Below are 18192 nucleotides of genomic sequence, written 5' to 3'. Positions count from 1 at the left end.
CATACTGTTTAAACTCTATAATCTGCCTTTCACATACTTCACAGTATATGGATATGGCCCTGCAAATTCAAGTTAAATGGAAATTTTTCTTAACTTCTATGCTTTAGACTATATGTGTACTCTGCAATGGGAGGTTTTTTCAAAGTTGAATGCTTAATTTTTCACGTTCTGCATGAAAAGATTTTTCAAACCTCTGGAAACTGGAAAAAAAATTATTCAATAATTTATTATATTCTTTGTGGGGACACTACAAAATGCATTATTTCAAATTTCATCTCTGTGTTCCAAATGTAGATACCTCTTTCATGCATCATTGGAATGACATCATGAAAACAATAGTCAGTGTATAGTGATTAAGCAAATAATACTATTTTGTATCCTTTTTATACTTTTTCTGTGCCACTGTGTTAATGGTGTTAAATGCAATGAATTCCACAAATTCTGACAGAAGAGTAGTCGTCAAGGCAAGACTAATAATTTACGTTGGTTTCTCTCTGGCGCTGGGACACAGACTTTCTCGTGGTGTCCTCGTTAGTGTTCCAGTAAACTTTATCTTGAAAATTCCTGTACAATGATGCAAATTCTGTTATAAGGCTTGAAGGAAGTTTAAACTAATCTCCAATGCTTTTCAATTCAGACATACATCTTCTGTTAATAGTTACATTTCTGTCCCTTCAGTATTTTGTAATATATTTGTGGCTTTATAGAAAGAGTAAAGGTAGACAGATTATAGATGAATATAACAGAATATGACTATGCCTTAACTGGGGGTTTAAGGAATTTACATTTAGAAAATGTGACGTTATTGTTTCAGGTAAATTAAGAAACAACTAGTGATGACTTACACAGACAGCGTCATGTGCTTTACTGATATTGGGAAATGAAGGTTGTAAAACACAGTGTTCAGGGGTATATAGCGTACAATACAAAGAAATTATCCAAAATGACAATACGAAAAATTATCTTAAGCTATGACTCCCAGACTAACGAAACTAAACGAGCAGTGGGCTGACACCTTCTCCCTTTCTCCTGTGGACTGCTTTATCTCCTCCATTTGTATGGTCACTTTAGTTCATTTAATATTATTTTACACATGCTACATCTTGGTATTCTTTTACTCAGATTTTACTTCACTGTGTTTACTTGTAAAGGTAAAGAAAGCACCTTACAAATGGATACCGTTGGTATCACTGTTTCCTTTTGCTGTAAGCACTTTCTCGTTACTCACCGTTTTCTTTTTTCCTTCACTGTGCAGTTGCTTTACTCCCGAGGCCTGTTAATTGACCTTCTGATTAAGTCAAATGTTAGCAGATATGCAGAGTTTAAAAATGCGACACGAATTCTTGCCTTTCGAGAAGGAAAAGTAGAACAGGTATCGTAAAATAATATATTGCATATGTTTAATCTCATCTTTTAAAGTCAAGAAAGCTGAATTTGGTTTCTTGAGAGTTTTATAACAATAAGCTAGTATTTTTCCTTAAGATTCTGGGTTTTATTTCATTTCTGGAATGAAAAGGGGTTTGTATGTGTTATATATAAATACTAAAAAAAAAAAAAAAAGCTAAAGTAAGAACGTGCAGTCCAGTACGTTCTTGGCATAAATCTTTGTCTCATGTCAAATATTTAGACCATGATCAACTTGGCAGTTAACTCGTAAAGATTCACAGGTTTTAGGTTTTCAGATTCCTAGCGTAGACTTGATTTGTCTCCTGCTTACAAGGGAAGGCATTGGTCTCATAATGGCAACAGGAGATTTTGGCACAGTTAATTAATATAAACTCTTTTGATTAACTCTGCAATCAGAGATGCAAGTGAAATTGAAGCGAAATAAAAACGGGAAGAGGCTTAAAAAGATTTTTAAATATTTTTATTGTGGCAAATTGGTAACTTTTATTATAGTTGTAATAGAAAATAATGGAAAGAATTACATAAGAAAATAACTAATAGAAAACGGTAATTAAAAATATTTGTTAGGGAATCAGTCTGTAGCGTTGCTTGATGCTTTTCCTATCCAGAGTGTGGAAAGTATCTGAAATTATTAAAAAATATTTTCCAGGTACCTTGTTCTAGAGCAGATGTCTTCAACAGCAGACAGCTCTCTATGGTGGAAAAGAGAATGCTAATGAAATTTTTGACATTTTGTTTGGACTATGAACAACACCCTGATGAATACCAAGGTAGTGTTTCATTGAACAGTGTACACTGTCTTCTTACGAGTTCATTCGGTTATGCACAATTTTGATAGCTCTCCTGTGTTTTCACACAATTTATTTTTATGGATTCATTTTCAAAGTATGCTTTGACCTTTTTGTGACCTTTTCACTTCAATGTTAAATTCTTCTACTTAAGCACTTGCTCTTCTAGTTCCCACGTCATTTATTATTTACATTTTTCTTTAACAGCAAAGTTATATATCACAGCAAGGTTGCAAAATATTTTTCATAATATCTAGGTGTTTCCTCCCCCCTTCCAGGGATTTTTTTAATATGCCATGATGTACCTGATTTTTCTTTTCCCTTTTTTTGGATAATATGTAAAACTTAACAATATGTTGCCACAAAATCAGAAATGAAGAAAATGGAATATTTTAACTTTGAAAGTAAATGTAATTTAATGCCTTTTAATTGCAGAGGGCAAGTTCATAGTGCCTTTATCAACTGATGGCTTATTTAGTTGAGAGAGAATCCGAATAGATTTGAGCCATAATGTGCAAAGAATAATGAGCATCAGGTCAAAGAGGAAAATTGGCTAACAGAAGGAAGGTGATGGAAACCCACTCTGCTTTGGTTTATGCACCTCGGGGTACAAAGAATGAAGTGATGTTCTCAGTTCTTGGAGTCTAAAAGTAAACTAAGGCAAAAAAAGAAAAATCTGTCAAAAAGAAATAATGAGGAAAGAGGAATAGTTAAACTAGTGACGTACATTTCAGAGTGAGGCATATCTGTCCTTTTGTAGCTTGACAGTAGCTTGGCTAGGCAGTATTTTTGAAATAATCTAGTGTTAAAAAGAAACAATTGTTAAGATACTGGTATGGGTTTGATTACTTGAACAAGACCCATAGATTAGGTACAAATATTAGAGAAAATTATTTTCAACATATGCAAGAGAGAATTGGTCAATGTTGAAAATGATGTGGTAAGATTAGGAGAAGGAGAGTCTGTGATGAACTCCAGAAAATCCTGAAGGGGGAAAAACTCATTAGACTGAAGTGGTTTATAGATTACAGGTAATTTCAGGTTTGCTGCTGATGGAAGAAATGAAGGTGCTCAGAGTGAGAATATAGGTGGTATTTAGAAAATTTATTAAGTAAAAAAAGGAGATGCCACATCAATTTTAAATGAATTCGTTGATTCATGTACCTAAATGACATTAGATTTATTTTATTTCCAGAGGTACTGAAACAGATTTTGTTCCTACATTTTAAAATAGCCTGGGAAGTAATTGGGAGTATTTTGAGTCAGATTAGTCTAATGTAAAGACTTCAGAAATTTAAAATTGCTCTTGGTGAGATCATTACATTCGTGGGAAGGCAGACTTTTAATAGGGAGAGTTCATGATAGTGAAGAAATTTTTTTAAAGCTTTTTTTTTCTGTAAAATTTGGAGTTATGTAAGAAGTCTGAAGTGAGGAAAAACTTGAGCATTTTTTTAGAATGATAAAACAAAAAGCCTTGTGATTTTATGACTTGCTGCATGGCTGTACAAAGGTTAGTAAGATACATTTGTAATAAAACAGTGGTTGAATGTTGATCAGAATATATAGCTTGATAATACTAGTCTCAGCATTGATGGAAGTGTTTCTGAATTACCTATGAATTTATCCATGACTGAAATAAGCTTAAGAGCAGATTTCTGAATAGTATGAAAGTATGCTATTGCTTAAATACAGTCTTATCCTGGGGGAAAAGAAATTCATTTAGTTTTTAAGGTAACTAAAGTTTTTCAGAGGTGTATCAGTGATACGAAACGCGTTACACATCTCCTGAAATACTTGTGTTTCTTTGAATTTCAAAATGTGTCAGCAATAGTATTAATTTAAAGGGGAGATATGCTTCCTCATCCCTGTTGTCTTTGTGTCTCGCGCATCCTTGTTTGTTGCGAGCAAGTCATGAATTTGAATAAATATTGTGCCTTCTCATCTTTGGATTAAGACACTATGTGAATGGCTTCTCTACGCATAAATATACACTCTAACCATATCAGTATGGATTCAGCAGTACTCTTCTTGAGTGGGTGTCATTCCAGTATAATATTTTGGGTAATTTACAGGAAACGGTGTCCCAAGGCACCTCAGTGGATTTTTGTCCAGTTTCTCACTTTTCTCACACGATTGAGAAATGGGTTTGGATCAAGTCAAACATAATGAACAGATGAAGCCATGTTTAGAGGTTGCTTTCTAGACTGTTGGAGACTCATACAGTGGGTTCGTGTTATTTTGAAATATTTTAATGGAGTAGTATTTCTGTCTTCTGACAAAACTCACTTTCTGGGAGCAAATTTTTTAGCTTCTGTTAACTTGGATTATCCATTTTCAGCAGTAAGTTTGTTGAAAAACTCAAGTGCTTTTGTTCATTTAAATACAGAAGTACTTGTTTAAGTTGAAGCATATGAGAAAATACAAATGTTATACTATACCCTTTACCTAAATTTGCTTTTTCCTCAGAGTATGAGAAGAGTACATTTGCTCAGTTCTTAAGAACACGGAAGTTAACACCCAGCTTGCAGCACTTCATTCTTCACTCTATTGCAATGGTTTCAGAGACTGATTGCAGCACTCTTGAAGGTCTTCAGGCAACAAAAAAATTTCTTCAGTGCCTTGGCCGCTATGGCAATACACCATTTTTGTTTCCTCTGTATGGTCAAGGCGAGATTCCACAGTGCTTCTGCAGGTAAGCTTCACTTTTCTAATACCTATCTTCAAAAAAGGAAATCCTTGGTAACCTAATGCTAATAGATACCGTTCAATAGGCATCATCTTGTAAACAATTTCATGTTGGTTTTCTTTGCTTTACATTTTCATTGGCTATGAAATTATCCCCCTTAAAAAAAAAAAAAAAAAAAAAAGGAAAAAAAAAACTTGTGAACTATGCTACTCTAATACTTTGAAACAATTTTTGTTGCATTACAAATAGAACTTGTAATAGCTGGCTGTTGGGGTGGCTGCCTATGGTAATAAATACTAGGAAATGAGAAAGCGATAATTTAACTCATACGTAGCTATCCCTTTTAAAACTGACAGAGGAGTCTTGGAGCAATGTCTGTCCAAAAGGATGACTCTGTAATTTGGTAGGTTGAGAAAATTTGTGGTTTAGTCTTCCTGAAGTTACAGGAAGATACATGTTTTCAGTTTGTGTTACTAATTAAAGCTGAGTGCATCTACCATTCATAGATAGATATTTGATAATGAACTAGATTTTTATGAAAGAAGTAAAATTGTGCCACATGTCCAGTTTATTATTTAATTTAAACAAATTATGTAATTCTTTCACCTGTGTTACCTCACAGACTTACACAAACAGGGCAACTGATGTCAAATCATGTCCTTATTCTCTTGGCATCATTTTGTAGATCTGTATAGACCACAAGCTTCCACCTATGACTTGAACAGCAGAAAAGATATCGTGAAGCCCTGTTACACTGAGCCATGTACAGACTGCAGTTTTACATTCTAACATCTTGAACAGCAGCCATATGTTCTCCACTACTTGAGCCCTAGAAAGTGATTAAAGCAAAAAAAAACCCTATTGATTCCAGGATAAAACAACATCCACTTCAACCCCTGTACTTGAACTGTGGGCAATGGTAATGTAGTCTTTATCGTGACTCCTGAGGTGTGCTAGGGATCGTAGTTCTAGCAGAGGAGTTGTTGATGGATGCTTTTGGGGACCATCAAGAATACATGTGCAGAGGGTGGGCGGTTTTAATTTTCAGTTGTTTCCAACAGTTCAACTGGCTTTTAAAAGGCTGAGGGTTTTTTTTTAATCTTTTCTTTTGTTGGCAAGCAGCCTTTCCATCTGCTCTATGTGGGTTTTTAATGTAGTAACCTGTAGGTCTGAAGTAAACATTAGCTCTATTTAAAAAAAGCAGTATTGCATGGTGAGGCCATTTTGTTGTCTGAGTGATGTATTTGTATATCATTCATTTAAATATCAGTGCAAAGTCTTACCTGCTTTGTTCTTTGTTGGTGGACAAGTTCTGCTTTTTATATGTGTGCTACTATTAAGAAATTCTGGTTTGCAGCACACTATTGGACATCATCTTCCTGTCTTGTCTGTATGATAGATTCTGTTTTTCTTCTCTATAACAGTACTTAAATTACTGCTAGAAGAATGGCCTTAGCAGCCTAAGCCTATTTGGCAGTATATGGGATGGATGCAATTATATGTTGATAGAAACGTTCTGGAATAATTACCATAGTTTGTGGAAGGTATCGATAAAGTAGCTGGTTGGCACAGCAGCTGGCTGTATTGTGGAAGGTCTTATTTGGCCTTAGCAACTAATGAAGGCTTCATGGAATTGTCTAGATGATGTATATATACGTAGATTACCTAATGTTTCCATTAGTTCATTAGAGAACTAGGCATTGCTCTGTAATATGTTGCATAGAAATGTTATTTGATAACTTCCTCTTTTGTCAATAGCCTTTCATCTGTACCTTAAACTGTATTTGTATGGAGATTTCTAAAAATGTGGACTTACATAATTAGCTGCTCAGACAGACAATTTGTGAAAAAGAATTGGTTTTAGGTAAGAACTCTGGACACAGTCATGCAATAAAATTCGTGTTCATAGATTTTATGAATGTCTTTCTAGCTTTATAGGAGTTCATGTGGGATGAAATATCTGTACGTGACCAACAGGTTAATAAATCAAAAGATTATCAGAGCCATTATAGTAGCACAAGTTTTGCAATTAGACCTTCTTTGGCTTCAAATACCTGGGAAAAAAGTAAATTTAATAACGAAAATTGAAATTTGAATTTTAGTTATTTTTTTTCCCCACTGTAGAGTCTTCTCAATATAATTTTTCTTGCATTCGTGAAAGCCCTTTGACTTTATTTTGTTTAATAGCCAGCACATGCAATTTTCTGTTCTGTAACAGCAATAGATTTCAAGAGTTAGCAGTAGTGGTGTCTAGAAGTCTTATCAATATTCTTATCAGAAAATGATTCTGTGATCACAGGAATTCTTCAGATGGCCTGAACTTTCTATTTATGCCCAGCGATTGCTGCATTTTAGGGTTGGTTTGTTTGTTTGTTTGTTTGTTGTTAAATTGTAAGTCTTACAATAAGGATGGTATTTTAATAGTTGAAGCAAATTACTCTGTCAAACCAAGAAGTAATTATACTTCTAAAAGGTTTGTATTACAAACATTCTAATACACAATAAAGTCTAAATGTCTTTGTTTTTAAGTGAACGATTTAGGAGGCAATCACAATCTTTTTTGAGATTAATCACAATTTTTATATGTGGTCTGCCTTGGGTATTACATCTTGCTAAAACTGAGCAGTATCTGAAGAATACTGTTCAGACTGTATAGTAAAGCGGTAACGCCACAACCTATACATCATACCCTACAGTTTTTATCACCAGGTTATCAGAGTAAGGTGTCACCTGTTCTGTGATTTCTAACCACCGTTCTATATTCTGTTTTAATGTAAACCTCTTAAGCGTTTCTTGCAGCCAGTTACACTGTGTGTTCTCATCAAGGCTACTGTTATAAATGGCATGCATGCATATTTATGTGAATGAGTCAAAGACATTTGTAAGTCACATCCTTGCATTCTAAATGAATTCTGCATAAACAGTGCAACGTTTTATAACTACTGACGACACTTGAGTGAGGAAAAGCGGTGTTAGTTCTTTATTGGTTTAAACAGGTATGGTTTAGGAGAGAAAATTAAACTTTTATATCACCGTAATGTACCTCCCAATATGTCGAGGTACAGATGTGAGATTTCTGTCTCCATAAATTGGATTCGTGGTACAAGGAAGGTCATTGGAAGCCTCATGCTACTTCGAGCTGACAAGCAGCAAAACTTTACTGGCCTGTATAACAGCTTCCTTTGGTTCAGACTGCTTGGTATGAAACTGCGATGTCTCTTCCTTTCTAATGAAGTAGTAGTAGTAGTATTACGCTCAGTAAAAATAGATGTAGTAATATCTCATTCTTGAGGAAAATAAAAGCAAGCCTTTACATTTGATATGGTAAATGTAAGACACCAAAACTTCCATATGTAAGGCAGCTAGGGAAACCAATACATATTTTGCAGTTTGCCATTAACACGTTTCTTGCAAATCTGTAATACAGCTTTCGTTTTCTTGAAAAAATGTCACTAAAGAAAAGCTGTAATTGGGCATCATTGTAAACTGTAAAGTCTCAGTGATAAAACATTTAGAATATTTAGTGTGATTTTGACGTTTATTTTTCTGTTTGTAGAAACCATTAGGAAATACCCTAAATATTTTCTGATGTAGGAGGTGAATGTTAAAATTGTCAGCTTCCAAATTTTCCTTTATAACTGGGAAAAAAAAAGATGTGACTTAAAAATCTGAAATAGTTGTCAAATATGAGGACATATTTGCTTTTGCATGTGGTACAAAATTCCTCCTTTGTAACTTGACTCTCTCTCCTTCCAGTTTTTCAGAAGCAAAAACTTTGAGGTTTTTTTTATGGCTTTGAGGAGTGTTTGGAAGTGCTATTTTATAAACATTTTCTCATATAGTTCACTTTTACAGTTCACCTCAGTGAAATACGCCTCTTATTTTCAGTTTTCCTTTGAGAGGAAGTCTTTCTGGAAGCTTCAGCCATGACTAGTGCTGCTTAATGAATGACAGCTGAGAAGTCAGTTGTAGGTTGTGGCCTCACATCTGTGATTTTCTCAGTGCTTGCTTCGTGAACACACTGAATTTTGGGAGAGACTGCGCATAGTTTCTCCTCAGTTTGGTTTCAGATTCTTTTTTCTGGACTCTTGCAAATATGAACATCCAAATGGAAACAAGACTTTCTGAGAAGCAGCAGTTCAGTTTTTTCCCACTTGAAGTTTTAGAGGGAATTGGACACTACGCCGTCTGTCACCTCATAAAGGTTCTAGGGGGTAACACATCCTATCTTTTTTCCTCTTTGTAAGAATCATCCAAGAATTGAGAGATGTGGTCGTGGCGAGAGGTGCTGAGGTGGTAGAATGTCTTGGGCTGCTTTGCCGTAGGAATTAGTGATTCACTGACTTTGATGGTAGTCAGTTAATGACTTGCATTTCCTATAAATAGGCTTTGAACTTTTACATTGTGTATGTATTTGGTGGGCAACGTAACCTTTTTTTAGTAGTTGTTACAGATTCTAGCTGAAATTAGTCATTTTTCTGTCAGTGCCAGTGACAGTAGTAATTTTGTGATGGAGGAAAGATCTGATTAAGACAGTTCATCTCTTTCAATCCCTATATTTACAAGAAGATTAAGAGTCCAGGCTGAGATATGATGGATTGTGTGATTGATTTGGAAGGTTCCTGTATATATTTCAAAAATGAATAATCAGTTTTTACCCTTACGTTTGAGCTATTATCTGCTACAAATGTCAAAGCTTCTGAGGTAATCTCAGGTACTTTAACATTTCCAGGTATGTCCCTGTTACAGTCTCTAGGAAGGTGTTAGTGTTCTGAAGTCAAGACTAGACTTCAGGAAACCTGACTGTAATAAGCACTTAGAATTGATGTATTAAAAATTTAGTGTAACGTCTTTTTCATTCGAACCTATAAATGAGTATCATATTTCTACATGTAAGCAATATGCATAACTTTTCTGTATGTTAATTGTATGATTTAGCATATTAATGAGAAATTCAAACAATGTTAATTCCTTGTGACGATCAGATACGACAGATGTGTCTTAGCACGTGTGCAATTCTATGCAAGTGTGAAAATCACAGGTGACTTAAAGAACATAGACTGTAGCTGAGATACACGTTCGGTCCTACATTTCAAAATACATAATTCTCCTATTTATATATCTCTTATCACTTAAGATTATTCCATTTCCTTGGACCTGAAAATTTATTTTGAAATTACTGACAACTTGTCACTATGACTTGTTTTTTACTAAAATACTGAATAGTAAGCATAGCTGCAATGCTGCTTTGTTCTTAATTGTTTTCACGTGCATTTCAGTGAAATAATAAAACTTTTGATGTAGTTTGGCTTTTAAAGACAAACTTGATATATTTCTCGTCACTTTGTTGGCAGATGAATGCAAAATGGGCAAGCGTAGTTAGCATGACTGTTTGTAGGATCAGTTGTTTGTTTTTCCCTCTAAGGAGAAACTCTTTCTTGGGATAAACATCAGGGAAGTGAGATAATCCATCATTCTGAGTCCTGTTCACTAGTGATGGATGGATAGATTGGTAAAGTAACTCAATAATCTTCATTTTTTTCAGGTTATTCACAGATCAGTGAGCATTGTCGTTAATAAAGCTATGGAATGCTTTTGTGTCCTTGCCCACATTATTTCTCAGAATTTGACAGGAAAAGACTTTTAATTTGGAAATAACCTTTGTTGTGAAATGCATTCTAAGTGTATGAAAGTTTGAAAATACCTTCCCATTTTAGATTTCATCTTTCTTCTCAGTGAGATGTTTGTTCTTTGTTTAAAAAAATTTACAAATGAGAGCTTTTCTGCTCCTTATTATTTCACTGACTATAAATACAGTGTTCTTCAGAAGTTTATACCTCGTGAAGTCCTTCAGCCATTAGAATATGTCACGTGTGATGCTCTGAATCATATGAATGTTGTCCAAGTATATAGATTTCAGATCCCTAACTAGGCATGGAAAAGTTTTCTGTCAAGAAATTGATTACAGGGATTAGAATATATCCTATAGTATAGGAAAAATAAGTGTAACATTCCATATTAAAAATGGCTGAAAATAACTTACCTTGGCCTAATTCTTGATTATTCTTTCTTCATTTTACAAACATATTTGGAACTTAAAAGCACAAAATGCAAATGCTGTAATGACATGATATTTCAGTAATTATTTGCTTTAATAATTAAGACACTGATAATATGAAGGAAGTATATCTGATAGATTATTTCGTATTATCTCTCTGCTTGTGTGGCGATGTGAAGATTCTGGCTTATGTATTCTTCCTGAGAATTAGGACTCAGACATACAAATATGTTACAGCATTATCAGAAGAGCTATGGAAATGACATGAATGTTTATTTTTGGAGCACATCTGAGATGTAATGCAAATGTAGTTTAGCAGAGTCCTTTTTCATTAAACTCGAAGACAGAGAAAGGTAGCTTCGAAAACATTACTGAATTGGTAAAATAGTCCTTGGATTTCATTGAGGGTTAAGATAACTTGAATTTTTATGTCTTTTCTGGAGGCAGAGAGCACATAAATGGATTTTGTAGATGAGCTAATGCTTAGTGACTGCTTTTAGTTTGTGTGCCTCTGCCCTAGAGTCCTGATCTCCCCAGCTCCTCTCTGAGGGCAGAACTGTTGTGTAATTGCAGCTGCAGGACCTTGTGCAAGGAACAGCTTCTTCCCTTGCAAGGTCGGCAGAACTGAGAGCCAGGCAGGTCTCATACTTCTGCCTTCCCTACAGATTAGTCTTCAGAGTGCATTTGCAGTTAACTCCCATCACAGGAGTACAGAAAGCACTGAACTTTTCTTTTTCTTTCTTTGTTTTTCTCCTCCTGTGTACTGATTTCTTACAGTTTCCACAATGCTTTAGCCATAATGTCTAGAACACTTGCTAATTAAATAGCTGAACATGTTGCCTGATGGATCCTCACCTTACTTTCATGTAAATCATCTGTTTCTTGAGTTTAGCATCCCAGAGAATGATTCTTAACCTGGATTCACTAAAAAGTAGTGTTGATTGCAATATCCTTGAAAAATGTTTATATAATTCTTCCATTTAATAAGCCAGCATTAAGCAACTTTTCTTTCAAATTCCAGTAAACTTTTCTTAAGCAGCTGTGCTCATACAGCTGCAATATGGTTGAAATGTGGTGTTTATCCTCTGGTTCATTTCAGGTCTTTGCCCAAAACTCAGTCAAGAGTACACCATGCAACTTAAGTGCAAGTTAATTTTCTAGCAACTTCGCTTTGAGGTCTGGTTTTAGATAATTTTGTAAAATGAGATGCAAGTGTACTGACTAAATTTGTTGAACAGACTATTTAGGGTTAACAATATCATTATTTTAAGAAACAGGACTTTTTACATTGTGATTATGACAGTTCACAATCTTGACAAAACTTCATGGCTCTGGAACTACTTATTTTAGACCTAGTCTCAAATTCTTTACCTCAGATTTTGAATTTTTGCGGTAGCCTCATTTCATCATATCAGTCGTCATCTTTCAACAGTGTTTGGATTTACTTTGCAGTTTCTGGAAGCACAATAAATTTATTCCGTAACAGAACTTATTAATATCCCTTTTTGCTTCAACAAGTGGCAATACTTTGCCCTTAGTAGTGTTATGGAACTTCTTCTGGCTGTACTCTTATCCAGATAAATTTTCATAATCCTCTGTGACTTATAACTGTTTGCTAAAATCTTAATCATTTTCATTCCTCCGGAGATTTTCTTGTAAATAACTTCTTAGGTTGATTTGGTAAATTTTAAAGTAAACTTGTCATTCTTTCTAAATACTTTATTTAAGAAGGCTAAATGCCAGACTGTTTATTTTTTTAAAAAAACAGCAAACAAACAAAACCCCACAAAACACTTCTGCTGGGAAGAGCAGTTGTGTTCAAGAGAGCAAATCTAAAATTTGACACAAAGCTGATTTTTTTTTTTTTTTTTTTATTTGATCAAGAGACCTGTTATCATGGAATAATCTAGTCATCAAGAGTTCATGGTCAAACTTGGGTTTTTCTTCTTTCACGAGCATTGGAAGGCCTACTTGTTGCACAGATATTTTTCCACCTCTTAAGTGTTCCAAGTTGTAGGATGTCACATTGAATTTGTTTTCTCGTAAGCCAAGAAATTAGATTAAACTTACGCAAAAGACTTTATTTTCAAAATCCTTGTATGCTAAATCTCCCCCCCCCCCCCCCCCCCGCAGAGGTTCTTTTATTGCCTGTTGTACAGAGGGTTGTTTCAAGGGTGTCTCATCCCTGTCTACCTCTCATGAAGTTAGCATCTTTTTTTCTTATTCACCAGCCGACAAGAAACTTGAGTTGGGTGGGTTGTACGCTCTCTTGTGAATTGCAGGTCTGTTCCATCAAATATTACTGCTACAAATTTTCCTTCTGCGAGAAGTAAGGATATAGCAGAAAAGAGAACGTCCCATCTGCCGAATCAGCAGCTGGGCGCAGTAGAGCAGCCTACGCAACACTTCCAGGCACGCAGGGGCTGAACTGGCCACATTCCTGTAGCCCATGTGAGGGTGGTGTTGAACCAAAACTATTCTGATCTGAAGTGCAGCACTGACTGTGAACAGAAGTAGACTTTTGCTTCAGAAATAACTTAAAGCTAAGCAGCTGCTATTCCAAAGCAGATTTTTGTAAAATACCATGCACATATTTGTTAGCAGCTTTTTCTACAATTACCATATTTGTGCAACTTCAGTATTTCTTAAATGAGGATTTTTTGTTCTGTGGTTATTTTAAATGTAGGCTTGTAGAAGAGGATAGCTGACAAGTGTACGTAATGACGGAAAAATTCTGTGGTGTTAATGACTTTCAAGTGCATTATTAGATAAACTGGTCTCTCATTTATTTTTATTAGGAATTTATTAATGGATACAACTAAGCTGCTTTTCCACCACTCTTAGACTCTCTAAACAGCTCTTCTACAAGAGTCATTAGTAATGTAGCTCTTGGATTGGTAGTAAGCTTGCCAGTAGTGCGGTTGCTTAAATTACTAACAGTTTGACAACTGAAAACAGAGCTTATACACGGTCTTATTTTTGTCAACAGAACTTGCTCAGGTTTTAGAAACAGTTTAATAAATGTACACTTATGTGAAGCAAAACTGGAAGTCTAGGAACATAAAAATGTATGGTGAAGTAAGATTTTTATTGCAATGTTTTCTAACATATGAGTTTCGGAAAACAGAATTGGAATCTTGAGCCCATAAAAGGCAGCATCGACTTGCCAAACCCCTAAACTTGCACATCACATAATAGGAACTCATAAATGTTAAAACTCTTGAAATAGTTGCACTTCACTGCAGATTTGGCCATTCAGATATCATAGACAATAAATATTAATCCTTGCCAGACTCCGATGAAATAGACTTAAATTATCCCTGTTTTGTAATTACAGAAAAAAGTGCACAGGGGGTTTAATGCATCTTAGACTAAGTTGTAAGTAGGTATGTTACTTAGATTCTTAAGTTTTGTGCTCTAAACAAAATCAATACACCAGTTTTTATCTTGTTACCTGTTTTACTGTCAAATACTATACGCTCTACTAGAACTCTTCACAGTATGTGAATGCATATTTCTATATACAGCAGTCTAAATCCCATACAATAAAAAGGAATGATACTTTAGTTTTAAATTGAAATTTGTTTTTTAAATCCCTAGAGAAAATACGAAATATGAAATTCGCTATAAAATGTCATTTGACTGGGCTACTTTTTTTTTTTCCCAACCCCTCTCTCAGCTGTGGCATTTCCTCCCTGAGCTGTCACCATTCCTGCCTGCTGTGTCTTTCTCCATGAAAAGAGTTTGCTGAAACTGGAATGAGCAGAAGTCCTCATTCCTCCCCCCCCAGCATTTTGATTGGGAACTTTGCCATTACAGCAACTCTCCTGTAGCATTTCCCAGTCGCAGTGCTAGGATTTCCTTCTGTTTCACCCTGCTAGGACAGAAGTGAAGCTCTGGTGAAAGAAACCATTGTGCTATATGAATACAGGCATAGAAATTGTGGTTCCTGCAAAATACTCTTTGGAAGTTAACTAACTTCTGGGTTGATAACTATGCAGGAACTTTCTGACAGTTTTAAATCTGTCATTTTGTTAATTGGATTTATAAATTAGGATGATCCTATAATCTTTCAGGACCTTTTCTAAATTTTACAGGAATGCTGAACATAGTCTCCAGGAAAAAGTCAAGCTATTTGACTCTTCATTTACTTACATAAATGCATTTATTGGCACATATTATCCTTTCCAATAGCTCTCCAAATGCCAGGACAGTTCTGGTTGACGTTGATTATTATCTTCATTATTTCCTTGGTGCTGTTTTTTTATGTGTTTTGTTTTATTTTATTTTATCTGGGTGGGTGCATGTACTGAGATTTGAGGTTTTTATGAGAACTCTCTGTCAGAAAATTAACTATCTGTTTTTTTAACTGTAGCCATTTTATTGATTTGATTTGTCTGCATTCTACTTTCTAATGTTTTTAGAACGTGCAACAATAGTGTAGAAATGCTGAAGTTCTAGGGACCTTTCAGGAAACACAGAATTTAACATAAGGACGAAGTCACAGCTTGCTCTGTGCGTAAAAATAAATTGAAAGAGGACAATTCATTAATTCAGCACTTGGCATGTTTTTCTTTGATCTTTCTCCAAAGCTTGCTGTGCTGTACATGAAGTATTCATCTTTAAGGATGGAAGCAAATAATTTTTGCTATAGAAGACTGTACAGTTGGGGAGAAAAATATTAAGTTTTTTAATTAATCGGTCCATGCATTTTAGAAAGTAGAAGACAAACTATATGCTGGAAATAAAAACTACTTTTTTTGGTGTGAAAGTATGTGATACGGTTTATCAATTCTTTTATGTAGTTTCAGAATGATCTATGGATAAGTCTATAATTTAAGGGTGTTTATGGTATCTCTGTGTTGAAAATCAAGATGTCAGATGGAGAGACATTCTATTTTTATTCAATTAATATCGGAGAGCATTACATCAAAGCAGTAAACTCCTCTTGTAGCAACAGATGCAGCAACCCTGAAGCCTATTTCCTATCTTGTTACATTAGTGTTTAATTAAAGAAAACAACTAGTTGGAGGCAGTTACTTTCTGTGAAATGTAATGAAGATTTATTTTGTAAGTGACCTTCACTGTATTAGCTGAATCAGTAATCAGTAAAATTAATAGAATAATCAAATTATATACAAACTCATAAATCATCGCGAATATGCTGTCAAAAATTCAGCTTTTAATATGTCCTATTGTTTCACAGCTGTATTTAAAATTACAACCGCTGATTCCTGCCTTGATGGGAACTGAAGTGGCATTTAAAGGCTGTGTATGATGGAGGGCTACCAGGCCAAAAATTTTCACAACTGTTAATTTAGCTGTAATATGATTTGATGTCACCAGGGCAAAGTTGAAGTCGAGTACAGTGTTGTTGCTATCTTTCAGCAAAACTTGAATTATTGGTGTAGGCAGTCGCCAGTTAATTAGAGTAATATCAGTTTAAATGTCTGTCATTTAGGGTTAATGGTATCAAAGAGTTGCCTTGTACTTGAAGTACAGTCAAATCATCTTGAATAGCCTATTGTATGAAAGTAATGTTAGCGCAATGATTTTACTTTGTCATAAATTATTGGGATACCATTTAGTTTAATATTTCAATTTCTATATTTAAATAATTGTGGCAAGTTCTTCCTAATCATGTCATTTTTCATGCTAAGCTGTTTTAATAGGTATTTTGGCTCTTTGTAATTGTTTAACACAACACAATCAAAATTCCTTTCCATTTTCATTTAAAAAGAGAAGTTTTCTGCTAGCCTACTATGAAAACAGGTCATGCCCTCCTCCGCTGGATAGCAGGCTACTCTTGAAAATAAGTAATTCACATTTTTGCGCAGTCAAGCAGCAAAGGTTCTTTCAAAGCGTGCTAGAAAAATAAAGTGCATATATCAAAAAGCCCTTGACTGTGGTTGAAGTCAAAGGAAAAATATAATTTATAGTTTTTAACAAAGGAATCTTAGTTCTAGTTAGGTTAATAGTGCTATTCTTTTATACAACATATGAAATAAATTCATCTGAGTTGGTTTGAAAGATCCTAATACATGCTTTGTCAGGCAAGAAGCCATTGATTGCAGCATTAGAGATAATAAGCCCGTAGCTCAAGGCTCTATAATAATTCTTCAGTGGATGTTTAACCTTTGTGTCATCTTCAACAATCTTCAGACAACCAAGGTTGGGATTCAACGTGGTGTATGTTCTCCCTGCTTTTGCATGGGCAGAAGAGGTATTTCTAGGGAACTGGATCTTCTGATTCAGCCGGTAGTGATACCGCTGACGTTGCCTTAGACTGCTGCCTTTTGGAGTACAACTCAGAAGAGACGTGAGTTGGTAATGCACCTCAGCTGCTTGCCGTTCTGTGTCATTCATGCAGTTTAAAAGGTATTGTGGTACCATCTTTAAACTGTCTAATATGACTTTTGAATGATAATATGGATTCTATTTTAGGAATTCAGGTTTGCAAAATGAAAGTTTTCAAGTTCATCATCTTTGAACAGATACCTAAAGCTCTTTAACTTAAAAACAAACAAACAAACAAACCCAACCAAAAACCAACCAGTTTGTAAACCAGGAAAAGCCTGCTATCATCCCAGAAATCTGGGAGAACTATGTTCCACCAAACCAGCCTACCTCTCTCATACTGCTGGTTTGCTTTGGTTAGTCTGGCTAATGCTAGGCAGGTATTAGAAATATAGTCACACTAATCTGTTAAATTACAGTGTAAACTCTACCAAAAGATAAATAGAATTACACATTCTTATTTTAAAAACAATACCTGGGCAGACTCTGTTAATGAAATGGCAGGTGTAATTTCTAATTTTTATGCCTTCCCGGTTTCAGCTCTGTCCTTCTGTCTGCGAGCTGAACATCAAACGGCTGGGTCATACTGAACCTCAGCTGAATAACAGGAACTCGGCAAACTCCCAGTATCCTTCTCCGGCATGGTGAAATGGAACAGTGTGTCGCTGTATTGAATGTGCTACAGCCTGCTTTATCTGTTACTCAGAAGAGGCTATTTACTAGGGATCACAAGAAGAACACAGGTGTATTTAACTTCTAGGACAAAGGAAGAATTGTCAAATGTCGCTTCATAGCATTTGACAGTTGTCTCTGATAGAGCAGTTCTCTCTGAGATAAGGATGTGCGGTTTATGTCAACGTGCAAATCATTTGTCCTTTCTCTTCAGCATACGTGAGAAGAGGTCAATGATAGCTGATTGATCTGAATGAACCACTGGAGATTCTTAAATAAGTAAA

The 18192-nt window shown here is 35.1% G+C and overlaps 1 protein-coding gene across 5 annotated transcripts in view; it reads left to right on the top strand.

Moving 5' to 3' along the window:
- Positions 1-18192, top strand: part of CHM (CHM Rab escort protein) — a 75158-nt gene that overhangs the window by 28497 nt on the left and 28469 nt on the right. For all 5 annotated transcript variants that reach the window (XR_014229318.1, XM_082323113.1, XM_082323112.1 and 2 more), the window contains 3 exons: positions 1256-1372; positions 2057-2177; positions 4662-4887. Coding sequence is in view for 4 of the 5 variants with exons in the window: in XM_082323113.1 (XP_082179239.1) it covers positions 1256-1372; positions 2057-2177; positions 4662-4887 (464 nt within the window). In the remaining variant the exon portion in view is untranslated. The remainder of the gene's footprint in view (positions 1-1255; positions 1373-2056; positions 2178-4661; positions 4888-18192) is intronic.

Source organism: Platalea leucorodia (genome assembly GCF_965183815.1).
Source record: "Platalea leucorodia genome assembly, chromosome: 10".
In the NCBI taxonomy this organism is placed as follows: domain Eukaryota; kingdom Metazoa; phylum Chordata; class Aves; order Pelecaniformes; family Threskiornithidae; genus Platalea; species Platalea leucorodia.
The sequence above is the reverse complement of the archived record's forward strand: the minus strand, read 5'-3'. Positions and strand labels throughout refer to the sequence as shown.